This window comes from Jaculus jaculus, chromosome 6 (assembly GCF_020740685.1).
Source record: "Jaculus jaculus isolate mJacJac1 chromosome 6, mJacJac1.mat.Y.cur, whole genome shotgun sequence".
Taxonomy (NCBI): Eukaryota; Metazoa; Chordata; class Mammalia; order Rodentia; family Dipodidae; genus Jaculus; species Jaculus jaculus.
The window spans coordinates 94,352,246-94,372,689 of NC_059107.1; the positions used below are offsets into that span (position 1 = coordinate 94,352,246).

Genomic DNA, 20,444 nt, shown 5'->3' on the forward strand with positions numbered 1-20,444 from the left:
CTATAGCCGCCATTATACTTAATGATTAAAGACTGAAGATCCCTCACCTTCCTAAGATGGGAAATAAAGCCAAGATGTCTACTTTATCACTTCTATTCAACATTGTATGATAGGGTATAGCCAGTGCAATAAAGCAAAAAATACAAACGAAGCACAACCAGCTTGGAAAAGAAGAAATTGGGCTGGAGAGAAGCCTAGTGGTCAGGGTGCAAAGCCTGACAGCCCAGGTTCCACTCCCAGTAGCTGCATAAAGCAAGCTGCATCAAATGGTGGGTGCATGTGTCTGGAGTTCCTTTGCAGTGGCAAGAGGTCCTGATGCACTCATTCTGTCTCATCTCTCTCTGACTGTCCTTCTCGCTCTACTTGCAAATAAATAAAATTTTTTATGCAAGACCGAGTGTGTGTGTGTGTGTGTGTGTGTGTGTGTGTGTGTGTGTGTGTGTGAAAGAGAAAGAGAGAGAGAAAGTGAGAGAGAGAGAGAACTGGCATGTTATGGCCTCCAGCCATTTGCAATTGAACTCCAGATGTGTGTGCCACCTTGTGTGCATGTGCGACCTAGCAAGCTGGTGTCACTGTGTGCATCTGGCTTACACGGGACCTGGGCAGTTGAACATGAGTCCTTAGACTTCTTAGGTAAGCACCTTAACTGCTAACCCATCTCTCTAGCCCATAAAAGTATTTTTTTTTAAAGAAAGAAAATAAAAACTGGGCTGGGTGGTGCACACCTTTAATCCCAGCACTCAGGAGGCAGAGGTAGGTGGACTGCCGTGAGTTTGAGGCCACCCTGGGAATTCATAGTGAATTCTAGGTCAGCTGGGGCTAGAATGAGATCCTACCTGGAACAACACCAAAGAAGAAGAGGGAGAGGAAGAAGAGGAAGAGGAGGAGGAGATAATAAAGTTCCTCATTGCAATTGACATGTGCAACATGACTTTCCGGGGGGAAGGTGTCTATTTCCATCTACCCCAGATAGAGGGGGCTACAGCATCACATCAAATAAATGATTGTATCCAAGTCTAGCTTGGTGAATGAACCATTTTAATTGGGGTCACTTACAGGAGCACTGGTGAGGGATGACGTAGAGGAGCTTGGGTAATGTACAGACAGTTACCCCACAGAAGAGTCCCCCTGTCCAGCAATCATGTGGGGTCTCCTGAGAGTAAATCACAGCTGCTTAGATTTCAAGATGGCAACGGCCATGCCATGCTCACAGGATACAGTCCCACACCAGCATGCTTTCTGGCTGAGCCTACAAAAAAACAACCCAATAAATGAGGTTAGCAAGGTTGCAAGATATAAAATCAATATAAAAAATTAATTGTACTCCTATATAGAGCCAACGAGTAATGGGAAGTTGAAATATAAAAATAGCTAAGTAGGGGCTGGAGAGATGGCTTAGTGGTTTAGACACTTGCCTGCAAAGCCAAAGAGCCCAGGTTTGATTCCTCAGTACCTACATAAGCCAGATGCACAAGGTGGTGCATGCATCTGGAGTTTGTTTGCAGTGGCTGGGGACCCTGGTGTGCCCATTTCTCTCTCTTCTCTCTCTCTGACATTTTTTCTCTCTCAAATAAATAAATAAAAATAAAACATTTTAAAAATAGGTAAGTAATTTAAAAAAAAGTGTAAAATAGGAATAAGTCCTAGAAAACCTCTCTCCTAAAAAACAAAAAACAGTGCTTGCTTTGGCACGCATATGCTAAAATTGAAATGATACAGAGACTAGCATGGCCCCTGCACAAGGATGGCATGCAAGTTAATGAAGTGTTCCATATTAAAAAACGAAACAAAACTGAGATATGTATGAAGGCTGAACTAAATGGAATGTTCATGAAACTGAGCATTCAATTCTCTTGTGACATAAGTTCTCCCTAAATTATGGGCTATAAATTAACACAATCTTATCAAAATCCTAGTGGTGTTTTTTTTTTAATTTTTTGCTTAATTTTATTTATTTATTTGAGAGCGACATACAGAGAGAGAAAGAGTCAGATAGAGAGAGAGAATGGGCACACCAGGGCCTCCAGCCACTGCAAATGAACTCCAGGTGCATGTGCCCCTTGTGCATCTGGCTAACGTGGGTCCTGGGGAATCGAGCCTTGAACCGGGGTCCTTTAGGCTTCACAGGTTTACCGCTAAGCCATCTCTCCAGCCCTGTTTTGTGTGTGTGTGTGTGTGTGTGTGTGTGTGTGTGTTTGTGTGTGTGTGTGTGTGTGTGTGAAGAGGAATAGAACTTAACAAGCTGATGTATATAAAAATGAGGACCTAGAGTTGCAAAGTCAGTATTTGATAAAGAAGAGCAGAGAGAACAAAGGTAAGAGGCTGCCTGAAAGTCCTGATTCTGATCCTCTTGCCTCTGCCTTTCCAGTACTAGCATTACAGGCATGTGCCACAGGGCCCTGGTGAGGTTTTTATTTTGGGGTGGGGTGGGGTGTGTGCTAAGATCACTGAGCTAGAACCCCAGCTTGTGAAAGAGCTTCAACTACTTGATTCCAAGATTTATTTTAAAGCAAAAGTAATCAAGATAGCGTAGTAGTGATGTTAAGATAGGCAAACAAATCAACAAAACAGAATAGGAGGTTCTGAACTAGATCCTTACACATTTGATGAAAACAGGATCCAAGCTGAGTGTAGTGGTGCACGTGTTGAATCCCAGCACTTGGGAGGCTGAGGCAGGAAGACTGCTGTGAGACTGCATAGTGCATCCCAAGTTAGCCTGGCTACAGCAACACCCTGCCTCAAAAACCAAACCAAACCAAAACAATAATATAAATAAAACCACATCATACCTATTAGAATGGCTTAAACTAAAAGACTGTTTTTCTGATCATACCCAATGTAAATGAGGACCTGGAACATTGAAACCCTCACAATCTACTAGTGGGAACGTTAAATGACAAAACCACTTTGGAAGTCAGTTTAGTCCTTTCCCTATTTTTCAAGGTAGCCCAGGCTAACCTGGAACTCACGCTAGTTCCAGGCTGACCTTGAACTTATGGTGATCCTCCTACCACTGCCTCCAGAGTGCTGGGATTAAAGGTCTGCTCTACCATGCCGGGCTGGACCGTTCGTACTATGTTTAACTGTATACCTACAAGAGGAACCAGTCACTCAATTCATATATTTAATTAACTAATTAATTTGAGAGAGAGAGAGAAAGAGAGAAAGGGAGAGAATGGGCACGCCAGGGCTAGCCACTATAAACTCCAGATGTTTGTGTCACCTTGTGCACCTGGCTTTATGTGAGTACTGGGGAATCAAACCTGGGTCCTTTGGCTTTGCTGGCAAATGACTGCTAAGCCATCTCTCCAGCCCCTCCAGTTATATATATATATGTATATGTATATATATACATGTATATTCTCCAAAAGAAGTAAGAGTATATACTTCATAGAAAGGCTTGCATACAAGTGTTCATAGTCACTTAACTTGTAATAGGCAAAACCCAAAATAGGATAAAATGTCATCAATAGGCAAGTGGATTAAAAAATTGTGGGATATCCCCATAGTGATTATTATTCAGCAGTAAAAAGAAATGAGTATTTCATGGGCAACAACAGAATCATCTCAACATAATTACGCTGCATGGAACAAGCGATACAAGATTTCATACTGTATGAGTCCATCAATTTAAAATTGTGGAAAATGCAAACCAATGTACAGTAATAGAAAGATCAGTGGTTGCCTGGTGAGGGTGTTATGGGGGCGAGGGATGCAGGAAGGGATTACAAAGAAACACCAAGAAAGTGTGGACGGGGATGGGGACGTTCATCACCTTGACGGTGATAATTTCACAAGTGCGTATACATGTCTAAACTGTATTCTCAAGACATGCATTCATTGCATGTGACATACATCTCAAGAAAGTTACTTTTTACATGCAGGAAATGGGCACATTGTGCGCTAGGCATGCCGTCTGTGCCAGGCTGTGTTAGGAATGTGTGAAATGCATTTTCCCCTCTAGTCCTTACGTCTATCAGGTTGATGCAGTGACGAGCACACTGAGGCTTGCAGCGGCTGCTACATGCTAAGGCTTCCCAGTCAGTACGAGACGGCCTGAGCATGCTTTCCATTGCAAATTGAACGCGTGAAACAGACTCCTATGGACTAGAGCGGCTCCCTACAGCGCTAAGAGTTCTCGCCTTCAATAGGTACATCCTCACGACCGCGGAGCAAGCAGTTCACACGCTCACGCCTGCTTCACAGATGGACACACTGAGGCTGACGGCAGTAAGGTGACCTCTGTCGTCACGGACCTGGGGACTGTCAGGCAGCAATGTCCAGCGGGGGGCCCCCCTAGTCCCAGGAGCCCAGGTTCCCCGTGGGCAGTTGGCACACGCCTGCGTTCCACCCTCAGCTGGCCAGAGATCACGTGCATTGAGTCGGTTACTCGTCCAAACAGCTGACCGGCCACGTCCAGGAGGAAGGGCAGCGTCCTGAGCAGGGCCGCGGAGCATCTGTTTGCGGGGGGGGGGGAGCGTGCGGGGGTCACCGCGGCCGGTGCGGGCGGACACTAGCCGGGCCCCTCCCGCGGCTGGCGGGGGCGTCGAGGAGGCGGGCCCCGGGGACGCTCGCCGGCGCTCCTGCACGGCGCCCCCTGGCGGCTCCGGCTCGCCGCGCCGATCGGGTCCGGGCGGGCGGGCGGGCGGCGGGCGCGCGGGGACGCCGGGCCGGCGAGCGAGAGAGCGAGCGAGCGAGCAGGCGGACGGGCGTGCGAGCGGGCGCGCCCTGCAGGGTAGGTGGGCCGCGGAGCTCGGGAGCGGGGCGGCGGGGCGGCGGCAGCGGCGGTGGGGACGCGCCGAGGGGTCGGGCGAGGGGGGCGCGAGGGGGGCGCGCGCGCGGCGCCGGCGCGGCTCGTCCGTGAGGCGAGGGCTCGCGCGGCGCGGCGCGGGGGGCGGGCGCGCGGAGCGCTCCAAGATGGCGCCCACCGCAGTCCCGCCCGCCGCAGCCCCGGCGCCTCTGCAGTCCGGCCGCGCCTCCCGGGCACCGCGCTAGGGCCGCCGCCGCCGCGTTCGCCGCCGCCGCCTCCGTAAGTCACCCCGGAGCCCTCCCTTCCCCCCTCCCTCCCACCGCCCCCGGGCCCGGCGCCGCGCCTCGCCCCCTCCCCCGGACTCTCGCCCCTCTCGCGGCCGGACCCCGGGGCGGGCTCGCCCCTCTCCAGTTCACCGGCTTTTTCTTTTCTTTTCTTTTTTCTTCTCTTTTTTTTTTTTTTTTTGCCGCAGAGTGCGCGGCGGGGCGGCGCGGGGCTTCTGCCCTCCGGGCTCGGCACGGCTGCTGCGAAGTCTCGCGGTCCGCCAGGGCCCCCGCTTAAGCGAGAGCGAGGACCACCAGCTCCCCACCCGTGCCGGACTGCCTCCTCTCGGGGTTCTTCCGGCTGCCATGGGCGCGGGGGCGCGGGGGCGGCGGGGTGGGGTGGGGGGACACGGCTGGCCCCGGGCGGGCGCTTCTTTGGCCGTGCGGGCACCCCACCGCCACCACCATCACCCATGCCCACCCCCCTCCCAGGCTGAGTCGAGCCCCTCTCTACGGCTTCTTCTGGGAAGGGCAGCGCTGTCGGGATCGTCCCACGGCCGCCCCTCGGCTCTCCCCCTTCCCCCATGGCTTGCTGCATCCTTCCACCACCCCCCTCACCCGGCCCCCACATTGCTACCAACTGCAGAAGCCGGGGATACCCCCCCTGCCCTGCACTCGCATGTATCAGTGCCCCCTTCCCATCAGGGTGCTCTGGGACCGCCGTTGGGGGGGGGGCGGGGAGGGCTCCCCCGCGACCTTCCTCTGCACGCTAGGATCCCTGCATTACCGAGGACATCACTTTCAGAATATCCCCTTCCCCCACCTCCACCCCTACGCCACCCGATGCAGAGCTCGTTCCTCTCCTGGCTCCCCGTCCCTCCCCCACCTCGCCACCGACGGCGGCACCGTGGGCTTCTTGGGCACGTTGAGATACCGGGCTGTTTGCCCAGCTCCGCAGCTTGGACCCTTCCTCTCTCCTTCGCTCGTTGGTACCTGGGGGAGACCCGCAAAGCCTCCGCATTTCTCCCGGGAGCTCAGCTCCATCCCCGTCATAGCCCACTGCAACCCTGCAACCACCGGTGGAGACTCGGCAGTTAACTTTCTGGGCGTCAGCCGGGGCTGTCGGACCCCCTTTTCGGGTGTCTCTAACTTAGAGTTGGGATGGAGTGGGAATCCTTTTTTTTTTTCGGCCTGATAAATGGGAATTCTTCAAACCGTGCATTCCTTGCAACTACTCCACCCTGTGCCCTCTTCCTCACTTACACTGCAGTTTTTGAAGCATGGGGGAATACATTTTGTATCTGGAGATTTCCAAGATTTGCATTAATGTTCACAAGAAACGATTGTCATCTGGTGGTTTTTTTTTTTTTTTTGAGGGGTGGGGAGAGAAGAAACTTTGCATTGCATCTGGCTAAATTTAGGGGGAGGGGGAAATAATTAGCATGGCACAGTCCCTGCTGCAGAGGGAAAACTGCTTTTAGTGCACTGTAGGCTCCAGACCGGCAGGGATTGGAAGCAGTAGGTGTGGGTGAGGGCCTTGGGGGAGAGCTGTCTTTAACTGTTTTCTCAAGTTTGATCTCCTTTCGAGAGGTAGACATGTGTTAGGGCTGGGGGATGTTTTAGCATTCCAAGGAGATTTCGGGTGTGGTAGATTTTTCACTGCCTCATAATCTCTGCTTCTGGTTTCCCCACGTGCATGAGATGATATGGGGGAGGGGGCTTTTTTCTTTCCTCAAAAATACTGTTTTTGATGTGTAATGCAAATGGCTGGACAACATTACTAGAATGGCAGGAATTGGAGGATTCAAACTTAAAATGCTGGAAGCTTTGTAGCACGTTGCCTGTAACCTGGTTCTGAAATACTGCAGCATTTTCCCCCCCTTTGGAACTCATGACCCACAAGGCCTTCAGTCCTCCCTGCAAAAGGATTTGGTGGCTGGGTGATGGGGTGGGGGTGGTAGCGTTTCAGTGTTCAGCAGCATTCTCTGTCCTAGAAATTGAGAATCTCTGGAGAGGGCTGCAGGCATGTTCTGTGTTCCCAGAACATCTGAATCGGGGGTATGTGGACGCGTGGTGTTAGTGGGGCCAGTACTGGCTGTGGCAAAGCAATTCATGATACAAGCCGGTTCCTGGTTCGCTGGGGTCAGTTTGAGAGGCTGACTATATGCCTTTGGTTTTCATTTAGGGGTTTGTCTGCATTTACCGAAATAGTTGGAAGGTTGTATTTTAAATCAATAAAGGATAATGAAGTAGAATGTAGTATATTTTAAAAAATCATGTAGTTGCTTGTTGCTTCCTTTCCTAACCAAGTTTTCTGGTCGTGTACCCTTGGTGGCCTTTTATCCGGCCCCACACTAGGCCTTCTTGCCGTGGTGCTGAAAGGACAGTTCCCGGCCGCTGTCGGGGAAGTGCATACGTGCTGGGCCCGGCTTGGGCTTTCTTTGCTTTTTATTAGCAGCAGGGTTTCCTGCAGACGTGCATGTGCATGCGCAGCTGGGTTTGTTCTTCAGGTCAAAGGCCTAGTTATCACATTTTATGACTCTCACATAACTCCTCATGTTGGCTGTCCCTCGTGGTGGCAGTGGTTTTTAGACTGAAACCGGTCCACATGCAAATCAGACAGTGACATTCTGCTGGCTGCATTATTTGTGCACATTTCAGTCATTTTTAGGTAGCAAAAAAACCCCTGTTAATAATGTGGATATTTGGTCTTCACCAGAAGAAATTAGTAACTTGCCAAATGCAACTGAATCAGAAGGGTTGGGTTGATCCAAACAGTGAGCTGGGGAAGGGACTCCACAGACCAGCATGTGACCCATTGTGTCACTAAGGTGTATTAGTCCAAAAATCGTTTTTAAATCACAGAGAGCAAGGGAGCTATAAAATTCAGCGTGTACAACCTACCAACCCACCCAGGCATCCTTGTTCCAGGACAGCTCTGCATTGAATACTTCATTGATAGGGAACTTCCCACCATGGAAAGTAGCACATTCACTGTGATTGAATAGCTCATTCAATGTGATTAATCCCGTTTAAAAGGTAACATATATAAAGCTTCAGGGGCTTACAGCATAGAGCTACTGACTCTATGAGGGACAAATGTCATTCTTGCACTCGCTACCAAGACCAAGACCTAAGATCTCTAGAAATTATATGCAAAGCCTGTGGCTATTTAAAAATAACATAGACATGTCCTCAAGTAAGAAAAATAGTCTATGAATGGGAAGAAAAATAATGATCTTTAATGTGATGGTGTTATGTAACAGGTTTTGGAAGGTACGTACTTGACTTATCGAATACTTCATTTCTATGGGTTATATCTAAAAAGGACAATAAACCCATACTGTATGGAAGCTGTGAAAATTACAAAACTGATCCACGATGTCATCAGTTACCACAAATATAAAGATAACATTTATTGCAGAAAAACTTTAAAATATGGAAAAAGTCACCTTTAGTCTTATATCTACAAGCAAAGGAGTTGTCTATGATTGCGGGTTTTTTTTTTTAATTTTCAAGAAGCACTTGTAAAAAGTTATTATAAATGACAATATTTTTAAACTGAATCAAGCTCTTAAACTCACAGTCTAATAAGTTATCTTATTAGGGACTTAAACACCAAGTTGTTAAAGTTTAGGATTTCTCCCCCTTAATTCTTTTAAACATTTTCAGAAAGTTGTCTTCAACGTGAAAAAATCACTCATGGAGTTGAACTCCTATATATAGTCTCTTGGTTTAAATTAGCAAGTTAACTAGCACAATAAAGAAAACTTTTCTCAGTGGCATGATGAATCTTCTCAGTCTCCACCTCTCATAAGCAAGACATTGACCCAGTCCCTGACACAGCAACTTAGAAAGTAATGTCATGCTAGAAACTGGCTGCTGAACTGTTAAAAGAAGAAATCTGAGTGCTAAAATCTCCTTTGGCGTGGTTTTACCTCAAAAAGAATAATTTGTGCAAGAGGGGAAAGTAAAATCAGGAGAAGATAAAGGAGAAGACCTCTGGAAAAATTATTTTCTGTCCTTTCGTAAAGTTGTAGAAACACAGTGAGGGCACTGTTAATGCTATGTCATGAATTGAGGAGAAATGAAGACCCAAGCAAGTTGCCATAGTCACATTGCAAAGAAAAGGCAGGCACAGTTTTGGACTCAGGTAAAACCTTAACTCACCTACTTACTAGCTTTATGGTCTTGGGCAAGTTATTTAATCTCTCTGGCTGTCAGTTGCTCTCATCTATAAAAATAGGAATACTAATTCCTATATTGTGGGCTGTTTGTGGGGATTACATAAAATCTCTCGTTTCCACATGGTTTCTGACAACAGAGCTCAACATATATGCACTCCTTTCTCTGGGATTTAGCAGCTTAGTGGGTGTTTATATGTGGATCTGATATAGTACACGTGCACTGCATTCAATTCCAATGTTAAGCAGATGATATAGTACATGTGCTGTGCATTCAATTCCAATGTTAAGCAGGTGACGTAGTACACATGCACTGTATCCAGTTCCAATGTTAAGCAGATGATATAGTACACATGCAGTACATCCAGTTTCAATATTAAGCAGATGATATAGTACACATGCAGTGCATCCAGTTTCAATATTCAGCAGGTGACATAGTACACGTGCACTGCATTCAATTCCAGTGTTAAGCAGATGATACAGTACATGTGCAGTGCATTCAATTCCAATGTTAAGCAGATGATATAGTACATGTGCAGTGCATTCAATTCCAATGTTAAGCAGGTGATGTAGTACATGTGCACTGCATTCAGTTCCAATATCAAGCAGACAGTCTGGCCTAGGAGGTAGGAGGACATACAGCTTTCTTTTTCTGGGAGGTGGGTTCGAGGTAGGGTCTCCTTCTAGCCCAGGTGGACCTGGAATTCACTATATAGTCTCAGGCTGGCCTTGAACTCGCAGCAATCCTCCTACCTCAGCCTCCCAAGTGCTGGGATTAAAGGCGTGCACCACCACGCCCGGCTCCTGCAGCTTTCTTAACTTGAATGGACATTGCTAATGTAATAGAAGAAATGTGCTGTGCAGTTTCTGTGTTGGCCACACACCATGCTGCAACTGCATTTATCAAAGTAGTTATTCCCGGGCTGGAGAGATGGCTTAGCGGTTAAGCGCTTGCCTATGAAGCCTAAGAACCCTGGTTCGAGGCTTGGTTCCCCAGGACCCACGTTAGCCAGATGCACAAGGGGGCGCACACATCTGGAGTTCATTTGCAATGGCTGGAGGCCCTGGCACGCCCATTCTCTCTCTCTCTCTCTCTCTCTCTCTCTCTCTCTCTCTCTCTCTGCCTCTTTCTCTCTCTCTTTGTTGCTCTCAAATAAATTAAAAAAATTAAAATTTTTTTAAAAAGTAGTTATTCCCTTGTTTATTCCTGAACTATGCTTAAATGGAACTCCTTAGCCGAGAGGAGTATTTTGATACTTACAGTTGCTGGTAAGCAACTGGGCTGTTGTAGCTACAGCCTGGAATTTAAAGATGGAATGGATCCAAAGGCTGAGCCCACCTTTATTCTGACTTAAGGTGGGTTTTGCAATAGCAGTAGAGTCTGGAGTGGCTTGTCTTCTTTTTGTTTCCCTGTTTTGTCGACTTCGAAACACTTTGTTTGAATGGGTCCCATACATTTAAGACTCACAGGTGACACCCACCTTTGGTAATTCTGTTTTTACAGAACCTTTAAAAGTCCTTCTGTCAGGTGATTGTTGGAGCTTGGTAAGGCCAGTACTATTCTATGTTAAAGCCAAGGAAATTGAGTGTCTCAAAGACCATGTTATCTAGGCTTAAGGACTATTTAAGTGGTGGAGTGGAGATTGTTACTTGGGTTGGTTGACTCATACTTAAAGAATTTTTTCCCATTAAATGTTATAATCTGATGTTCATATAACCAAGTAAAGTGAACAGTTTTGGTTTATTTTAAGAAATTATCATTATCCTAGGTAGCTAAACATATCTTAGTGAGTGGGCATAGTGAAAGATTCTGGGGTAGGCAGAGGGAGGGCAAAGGCACTTTTGAAATAGAGCATTCTGAAAGAGGAAGAATGAGAAATGAACTGAATATGTATCAATAAGTAGAGCCTGAATGAAAAAGTATTATGTAGCACACTTGTTTTCCTTTTCTATGTGTCCTAGCTACTCTCCTGACCACATCAATGGTGAAAACAGAAAACTTAGCTATATTTTAAAGCTTAACTTTTTCATATATCTTGCACAGAAGTGCCCACAGTTGGTGACTGACTCATCAGTGCTATAATATTGCCAACAGGATGGTAGGAACTTGTGACCACTGGCAAATAGACCATCTTTGCTTCTGCAAGGTTGAAGTTACCGTAGGACTCAGAATAGAGAATGTTGGGGCAGTGTCTCTGGTGGGGCAAGCGAGTTGGATCACCAGTAGTTCTGGGAGGACTTTGGGCTAGAAGAGCCAAGGAGAAAAAGGATAATAGCCAAGATTTTCCTTATGCATACAAACATATATCACACTAGGGAAATCAATTAAATAAAAGCTAGGAGTCTCAGGGACTAAGAGGTACTCTTAGCTTGGCCCTGGGGTTGATTGGGGTGGGATGGCTAAAATGTTAGTTAGGTGCAGAGGTTAGTTAGGTTGGGAGCATGTCTGTATGGTGGTAGAGAGGGCCTGCTCTGTCCACTGGGCTTGTTGTAAGGTCTGTAAATGGAGAGCTGAGAAACCTTAAAGGTCAGATTAGCAGTGTTCATGTTTTCATGATTGGTGTGGCTTGTGTGCTGTGAAGTCTTTGGAGTTCCTGGGCGGTATGAACATGAGAGAAGTTTTGAACTACACAGTCATTTATTTTCCTCCTTTTCCTTATTTGTTGGATTTTTAGCTGATCATTAACATTTCTTTTTTTTTTTTTAAATTTTATTTATTTATTTATTTGAGAGCGACAGACAGAGAGAAAGACAGAGAGAAGGAGAGAGAGAGAATGGGCGCGCCAGGGCTTCCAGCCTCTGCAAACGAACTCCAGACGCGTGCTCCCCCTTGTGCATCTGGCTAACGTGGGACCTGGGGAACCGAGCCTCGAACCGGGGTCCTTAGGCTTCACAGGCAAGCGCTTAACCGCTAAGCCATCTCTCCAGCCCTGATCATTAACATTTCTACCAGAGCAAACTTGGGAAGGGAGGAAAAAAATCAAAATTAGAAGGTTAATTTTAGTTGTCAGATAGTAATTGATAATGGAAAAGATCACAACTCTTCCTCAGTGAAAAGCAATTGATTTTTCATCTATTCTTATCACTTCATTATTTTAATAGTGAAGATAGTTAAATACTAAGCTCTGAAATGCTTCGTGTCCATTGCAAACCAATGTTAAATAGCATTTTCTCTAATTTTGCTGAGCTATAACTCTATAAGCAAATCGGGCTTAATTTGTTATGTGCCTAGCTCTGTTTTTCAGGAGGCATTTTTTCCCCTCAGGCATCAGGCAGTGAGCTTTGGTGCCACATTCAGTAGTGCCTTTTAGCCTCAGCCAGAAGATGGAAAGAATGATTTAAATGAAACTAAATTAATGCATTATTATTAAGGTACAGAGGAAAATTAAGCAGGTTGCAGATTGACTGGTAGAGCTTTCTCAGAGGTCTGAATACCCAGAAATCTCATTTGCTATAGAATTCTCAATTGGGCTTCCTAAGGTTTTGGTGTAAAGAGGTGTTATGGTGTGTTTATACTGAAAAATATCTTGAGAATAATAAGAGATTTTTTAAAAGATTTGTATTGTGATGGGGAGGAAAGTGGGAGTGTGAGGAAATCTCAGAGAGGAGAGGAGTGAACAACTGTGAAAATAGAAGAAGAGAATGAAACCTGAATATGAAAACTAAGATTTTAAGGAAGCGCCCACCCTCTCTGAAGACTGCTTGGGTCATCGCTGGCCTCATCTCTGGACTAGAGTGCTGGTATCTTCCAGACAGAGTACAGAACCTTACTTAGGACCAGAGAGCTTTGTTTGTATTTGTTTATTTATTAAGCAAGATCACAGTGTCCCAGGTGAACTTGGAGCTCGCTGTAGCCCAGGCTGGTCTCAGATTCACAGTACTACTCCTATTTCTGCCTCCCCAGTGCTGGGCTTGAAGGCGTGAGCCACCACACCCAGCTTACTGCTTTGTTCTAAAATTTTATTTCCCTTAACTCTGCCAGAACTTTACTGCAAATTGTTTTCTTTTCTTAATTGCAACATTGGAAAAACCAGAGAATATTTTTTACCCTTATGACAAAAAAGGGAAAAAAAACATTAATAACATTTTTAAAGACTCCCCTCTGGTTTCCAGTCATTTGCTAATAAAACCTTTCCTTAGAAGGCATTGTTGGTGGTTATCTTTTACATCTTATTTTCTTAAAATGTTTTTATTTACTTATTTGAGAGAGAGAGAGAAAGAGAGAGAAAATGGTCATGCCAGGGCTTCCTGCCACTGCAAAGTATACTCCAGACAGGGTTCACAAGTCAAAAGGGTCAAAGTTGTCTTTTACTGTCTCTCAGTTTTCTAGGATGTTCACTATAAATGCAATTATAGGTACTAATTTCTCTTGTGTAGTTTCCTACTTACATACACATAGTATCTTCCTGTCACCACATAATTCCATTGTCTTTTAGAAAAGCTTAAAATAGTTTGGGGATTTGAACTTAATTCTAGAATGTAGATCATTTTAGGTCAGTTCTCCTTTTTCCTTAGCATATATGTGATCTATTTATTTTTTACTTAGTGGCTTATTAATGTAAATTGTAAAATGTTAGTTTAGGCCACTCAGCGTGTTTCTATAACTAATTGCTTTTTAGGTTTCTGTTAGAGAATTTTTTTTTTTTTTTACTTTTTTGGTTTTATTTTTATTTATTTATTTGAGGGTGGTGGGGGGAGAGTGGGTGCATTAGGGCCTCCAGCCACTGCAAACAAACTCCAGATGCATGAGCCACCTTGTGCATCTGGCTTACGTGGGTGGAGAATCGAGCTTTGAACCAGGATCCTTAGGCTTCATAGGCAAGCACTTAACCACTTAAGCCATTTCTCCAGCCCCTCCCCTATAGAGAATTTTTTTTTTTTTCCAAGGTAGGGTCTCACTCCAGCTCAGGCTGACCTGGAATTTACTATGTAGTCTCAGGGTGGACTTGAACTCATGGCAATCCACCATACCCTGCTGGAGAACTTTTCCCCCCTGATTTATGTACGTATTAGAGACAGAAAGAGAGAGAGAATAGGCATGCCAGGGCCTCTAGCCCCTGCAAATGAACTCCAGACACATGTGCCTCCTTGTGCATCTGGCTTACATGGGTCCTAGGGAATTGAACCGGGGTCCTTTGGCTTTGCAGGCAAACACCTTAACCGCTAAGTCATCTCTGGCTGGAGGATTTTTTAAAAATATTTTTATTTATTTATTTGCAAGCCAAGTGAGAGTGGGGGGTAGGGAAGAGGGAGAAAGAGGATATGGGCACACCAGGGCCTCTTGTCACTGCAAACAAACTTGAGATGCATATGCTACTCTGCACATATGGCTTTATGTGGTTACTAAGAAATTGGAAAAAAAAAAAAAAAAAGATCAAGCCGGGCGTGGTGGTGCACGCCTTTAATCCCAGCACTTGGGAGGCAGAGGTAGGAGGATTGCCGTGAGTTCAAGGGCACCCTGAGATGAGAGAGTTAATTCCAGGTCAGCCTGGCCCAGAGTGAGACCCTACCTCAAACACCAAAAAAACAAAAAAGAAATTGTACCCTAAGCTTGCAGGTTTTGTAAGCAAGTGCCTTTAACTGCCGAGCCTTCTCCCCAGCCCCATTAGTTAATTTTCTATGAAAAATAATGTAGAGGAAACTTGGTCTGTTACTTTCCTTGGAGAATCATAAATTATCTATCTCAAGCACACCAGGCGACAAAAACTTATTGAGTACAGCTAAGGGTGAGACATTATAACAGGTATTGAGAGATGTATAAAAGATGTACTTTGGGTCTTAGCAGTTAAGGTGCTTGCCTGCAAAGCCTAAGGTCCCATTTCAATTTCCCAGTACCCACATAAGCCAGATGCACAAGGTGACACATGTGCCTGGAGTTCATTTGCAGTGGCTAGAGGCTCTGGTGTGCCCATTCTCTCACTCTATTTGCTTTTTTCTCTCTCTCAAATAAAAAAAAAATTAAAGATATATATTTTATTTATTATGTTAAATAAAGTGTTAGATGAGAATGGGTTTTCCTAATGATTTATAATTCAATGATTGAAAAGAGTTTTAGAACTGGAGAGATGGATTTGCAGTTAAGGTGCTTGCCTGCAAAGCCCAAAGATCCCAGGTTTGATAACCCAGAACCCACGTAAGCCAGATGCACAAAGTGGCCCATGCATCTGGAGTTCATTTGTAGCGGTTGGAGGTCCTGGCATGCCCATCCTCTCTCTCTTTATCTCCCTCTCCCAAATAAATAAATTAAATTAAATACAAAATAAAAAGAGTTTTAATTGTTATCTGAGTGGTATAATTAATAAGTATGTTGATTGTTTTATTTTTTATTTTATTTATTTATTTATTTTTTGGTTTTTCGAGGTAGGGTCTCATTCTAGCACAGGCTGACCTGGAATTCACTATGGAGTCTCAGGGTGGCCTCGAACTCATGGTGATCCTCCTACCTCTGCCTCCCGAGTGCTGGGATTAAAGGCGTGCACCACCACGCCTGGCCTTTTGATTTTGTTTTATTTTGAGCTTGAATCTCATTCTAGTCCAGGTGGCCTGGAACTCGCCGTGTAACTCTAGGCTGTCCTCAAACTCATGGCGGTCTTGTCAGTCCTGAGAGAGCTGGGATTGCGGGCAAGAGCCACCATGCCTGGTTAGTAGCTGACTATGTTATTTATTTATTTTTAGAAAGTCTTCCATCTAGCATGATCATAAAGAAGATGTATGATTTGAACTGGGATTCTAAAGTTTTTTCTTTTTTATTTATTTGCAAGATGAGAGTGATCAATGAGAGACAAAGAGAGAAGAATGGGAGTGCCAGGGCCTTCAACCACAGCAAACGGTCTGCAGATGCATGCGCCGCTGTTTATCTGGCTTTCTGTGGGTACAGTGGGATTGAACTTGGCTCATTAGGCATTGCAGGCAAGTGCCTTAACCACTGAGCCATCTCTCCAGCCCTGAACTGGGCTTTTTACAGGTGGTTGGGAAGCACATGCGAGCTAAAGTGAGAAGGCAAGAATATTTGGAGGAATAATGAGCAAACCAGTTGAGCTGGAGTAAAATCCCCCAGTGGTGGATTTTAACAATAATTTTAAATGTAACAATAGTTAGCCAACATTAAGGTCATTTTTACAGTTGTGTTCATAACAGTGGAGAACATAGAAGATTTTGTGGGGAGTACAAATGACTTTGATCAGAACTGTGATGTAATCATTTAGGAACGTTCTGTAGCAGTGTTTAATAGGTTGGAATAAAGCCAAGAGTGGACATCAATTAGTTGGTTGTTTGATTTGGCCTCACTTGGTAAAGGCTTAGACTCACTTTACAGTGATGAGTAGGAAAGAAAGTACAATATGACTTTGAATATGTGTGCCACGTGGATGTGTGTATGTTTAGGTGACATTTCTAATGCAGGAAATAGCCTGTAGGAAGTTTCAGTAGGACCTGAATGAGCTTACATAGGAGTTAGGGAGAAGGTTTCAGGTTTAGAGGCAGAGAAGTTCCTTTTTTTTGTTTTGTTTTTTTGTTTTTTGAGGTAGGGTCTCACTCTAGTCCAGGCTGACCTGGAATTCACTCTATAGTCTCAGGGTGGCCTTGAACTCACAGCAGTCCTCCTACCTCTGCCTCCCAAGTGCTGGGATTAAAGGCATGCACCATCACGCCCAGCCAAAGTTCCTATTTTTAAAAGCTGGAGCAGTATCTGTAGTGTTCTGGTTAGCAAGCTCTCTTTATTTCTGTTTTTCTAATGGCTTCTTTGCAGTGGGTTTTTTTCCAATATAAGCTTCTAATATTATTTCTTTTTTAAATTTTTATGTATTTATTTGTGGGGGGAAAGAGAGAGAAAGAGAATGGGCACACCAGGGCCTCCAGCCACTGCAAATGAACTCCAGATGCATGCGCCACCTTGTGCATCTGGTTTACCTGAGACCTGGGGGATCAAACCAAGTTCCTTTGGCTTTGCAGAGAAACACCTTAACTGGTAAGCCATTTCTCCAGCCCTAATATTATTTCTTTTATGAAAACCTGTTGTGAACTTGTTTCTACTCTCACTGATAAAAATACTTCATCTCTATTTGTGGGATTTTTACCCTTATGTTGGGTTTCTGTTTATAAATTCTTAACCCATCACTCTCCTTGATGTTCTCAACTAACCTTCAGTTTGGAGGGTAAAATAAGAAATCTGGCCGGGCATGGTGGCACATGCCTTTAATCCCAGCACTTAGGAGGCAGAGGTAGAGGTAGGAGGATCACCATGAGTTCAAGGCCACCCTAGGACAACGTAGTGAATTCCAGGTCAACCTGGACCAGAGTGAGACCCTACCCTGAAAAACCAAAAAAAAAAAAGAAAAGAAAAGAAATCCGTACCTTCTCATAACCTGCTGCATGGTGGCTCTGTCCTTATTGAAACTCAGTGGATTTCTTGTTTTGGACATTTGCTTATGTTCCAAGTGAGCCATAGTGTATGAAATTATGGACAGAATTGAAGGCAACAAGTAGAAGGATTCTAACAGATGAAAGCAGAGGCTAAGAGTTACTTTCTGATTCAAGCGCTGAATCTTGTCATGGACGGCTGGAGTCAGGCTTGGCTTGGATGAGTTGCCACAGTGTGGCTGGCGTGACCTCAGGGGCCAGGGGACCCTAACTTAGAGCTTCAGCGTAACTTGTAACTTGCAGCACAATAAACCCCATGGAGTTTGGTCTGCTTTTACCTCTTCTAGTTAACAAAGATCTTTGAATAGGAAAAAACAAAGCATGGTTGGAGATTTATCAGAATGTGCACATCAAAATAATAAAATACACTTAGGAAAAAAAAACATCTGAGATTTAGTTTAGTACAAGCCAGGCATGGTTGCCCACGCCTTTAATCCCAGCACTTGGGAGTTAGAGGTAGGAGGATTGCCGTGAGTTCAAGGCCAGCATGAGACTTCATAGTGAATTCCAGGTCAGCCTGGGCTGCAGTGAAACCCTACCTCAAAAAAAAAAAAAAAAAAAAAAAAAAAAAAAAAAAATATATATATATATATATATATATATATATATATATATATATAGTTAAAATTATTTTTTATTTCCCCACTAGTTACTGATTTCATTCCATTTATCTGTTTGCACTCAGACAATTGGTCCCCATGGTTTGCTGTGGAACCAGAACAGCAGGCCAAGTTCAAGGACATGATGTTAATAAACTTAGCCCTCTAGCCGAAAGTAGGAGGATCACAGAGCCTGAGGCCACCCTGAGACTCCCTAGTGAATCCCAGGTCAGCCTGGGCTACAGTGAGACCCTACCTTAAAAACAAGCAAACAAAAATTTAGCACTCTATGTGGGGATGCACAGCAATTCCATAAAGAGGTTCTCTGTGTAAGCATGCTGTGAGTTTGTACCTGCCTCCTCCTCCTTGACTGGGCAGCAGAGCCCTGGGAAGATGCTCAGGAGGCTGCCTGGTACAAAGAAAGTTCATGAACATGGCTTACCAGGAGAGCAGTTTGCTGATATTATAAAAATCTGCATGTTCTAGTGTAAGTAAAGTTTTTGTGTGTCTGTGGGGCCTTTATTTTTCAGTGTTTTCTTTACTTGTAATACTTCTTCCTTGCCTGTAATAAAGAGGAAGGGGTGGCATATGACCCAAGAGCTTTTACTAAATGTCTGGGTGGAATCAGTGGAGGAGGGAGACGGTACAGTGACCACTGAGTCTCCTTACCTCTCAAGGTCCCCCCCCCACCCCATTCTTTCAGAAAACTTCAGCTTTAAGTGCCCAAAAGTGAAGGTTCTAAAAGTTTTTGGATCTTAACTTAGACTCTTGACATTAAAAATTCCTGAAACAGTTTATAGGATAAAGAAAATACGACCTTTTTTTTTTTTTTGCCTGTGTATGTTGCGTGGATATTCAAGACTTGATTAGGCATGAATGCTTCCATCTTTAGTTTTAGTTTGAGTCTATCCTGTCCGACCCTTGGGAGCTGATTGCTTGTTCCTAGCCTTGTGCTCTGCATGGTCATCAGTAACTTTTTGGTTACCTTAATCCTCTTTGGTTATCAGAATTACATATCCCCCATCTCCTGGTCATCTGCATGGCTTGCTGGTTTCTACTGGAGAGGTATGGCCAGTAGCCAGGGATGCAGCTTAAGTGACCACTGGGTTTTGCTTAGAAACCTCACTTGGCCCAGAAGACTGTGCAGAGGAAGGAGAGGGGTTTTGGTTTTTATTTTGCCTTTTTCCCCCTGGTAAGAGCAATACATCTATCGCTCAATGTAACCTGTTGTGAAAGCTCAAGAAAAAAAATTCCCACAAAGCATAGGGAGTTTCCATGGCACTTTTTAGCCAGCTTTCCCAAGCCAGTAGCTCCTGTGGGTGCTGCTTCTGCTTAGAGCTGTTGAGTTGTCAGGGCTTTCCAGGTTTTCTTTTTTGTTGTTGTTGTTCTAGAATTTAATCACAGAACCTAGTATGAACTCTTATTTGTAGGAATTAAATACTGACTTTAAAAAGGTTTTATTTATTTGCAAGGAGAGAGAGTGTGTTTCTGAGTATGTGTGCATCTCTGTGTGAGAATGGGCACACCAGGGTCTCTTGCCCCCACAAATAAACTCCAGACACATGAACCACTTTGTGCATCTGACTTAATGTGGGTACTGGGGAATCAAACCTGGGCTGCCAGGGTTTGCAAGCAAGCTTTTAAAACCATCAAGCCATCTCTGCAGCCCCAAATACTAACTTTAGATGGTATTATAAAAATCCAGGGATGAATCTGTAGACTTCAAAGTTTGAGTGGTGCTAATCCAAATTTTGGGCCAGAGTGTATTTTTTGATTAGAAGCTCTGCTGTATGGCCCTGTCTTTGGATCAACAATACTCCTGGGCTAAGCAACATACTGTTTAAAATTTGTGAATCTATTTCTGTTGAGGTACTATAGCCAAATAAGGTATTATTTCCTTCGTAGGAGTACATTTAATGTAACTAGTACTTGAAAAATGTTGTTTTTCCAGGTAGGGTCTCACTGTAGTTCAGGCTGACTTAGAATTCACTATGTAGTCTCAGGCTGGCCTGGAACTCAAAGTGATCCTCTTACCTCTGCCTCCCAAGTATTAGGATTAAAGGCATGCACCACCATGCCTGGCTTGAAAACTCTTGAGGTTCTAGCTAAGGAATGGTGAGTATATTTTTCATTTTTAACACTTATTTTATTTTATTTATTTATTTGAAAGAGAAAGAGGTAGATATAGAGAGGGAATAGAGAATGGGCATGTCAGAGCCTCCAGCTGCTG

At 44.6% G+C, this 20,444-nt stretch overlaps 2 protein-coding genes and 1 pseudogene across 5 annotated transcripts in view; 2 read left to right on the top strand and 1 right to left on the bottom strand.

Moving 5' to 3' along the window:
* Positions 1-5,488, bottom strand: part of LOC123461533 (basic proline-rich protein-like) — a 43,048-nt gene extending 37,560 nt beyond the window's left edge. The window contains exons 1-3 of the mRNA XM_045152229.1: positions 5,340-5,488; positions 4,524-5,120; positions 4,391-4,457 (exon numbers count right to left, since the gene is read on the bottom strand). Of these exons, the coding sequence (XP_045008164.1) occupies positions 4,391-4,457; positions 4,524-5,120; positions 5,340-5,488 (813 nt within the window). The remainder of the gene's footprint in view (positions 1-4,390; positions 4,458-4,523; positions 5,121-5,339) is intronic.
* On the top strand, positions 1,679-1,779 carry LOC123461844 (annotated as a pseudogene).
* Positions 4,696-20,444, top strand: part of Scn8a (sodium voltage-gated channel alpha subunit 8) — a 210,483-nt gene continuing 194,734 nt past the window's right edge. For 2 of the 4 annotated variants that reach the window (XM_045151776.1, XM_045151775.1), the window contains exon 1: positions 4,696-4,735. The gene's annotated coding sequence lies outside the window, so the exon portion shown is untranslated. The remainder of the gene's footprint in view (positions 4,736-20,444) is intronic. The other 2 variants (XM_045151778.1, XM_045151777.1) reach the window with 1 other exon arrangement.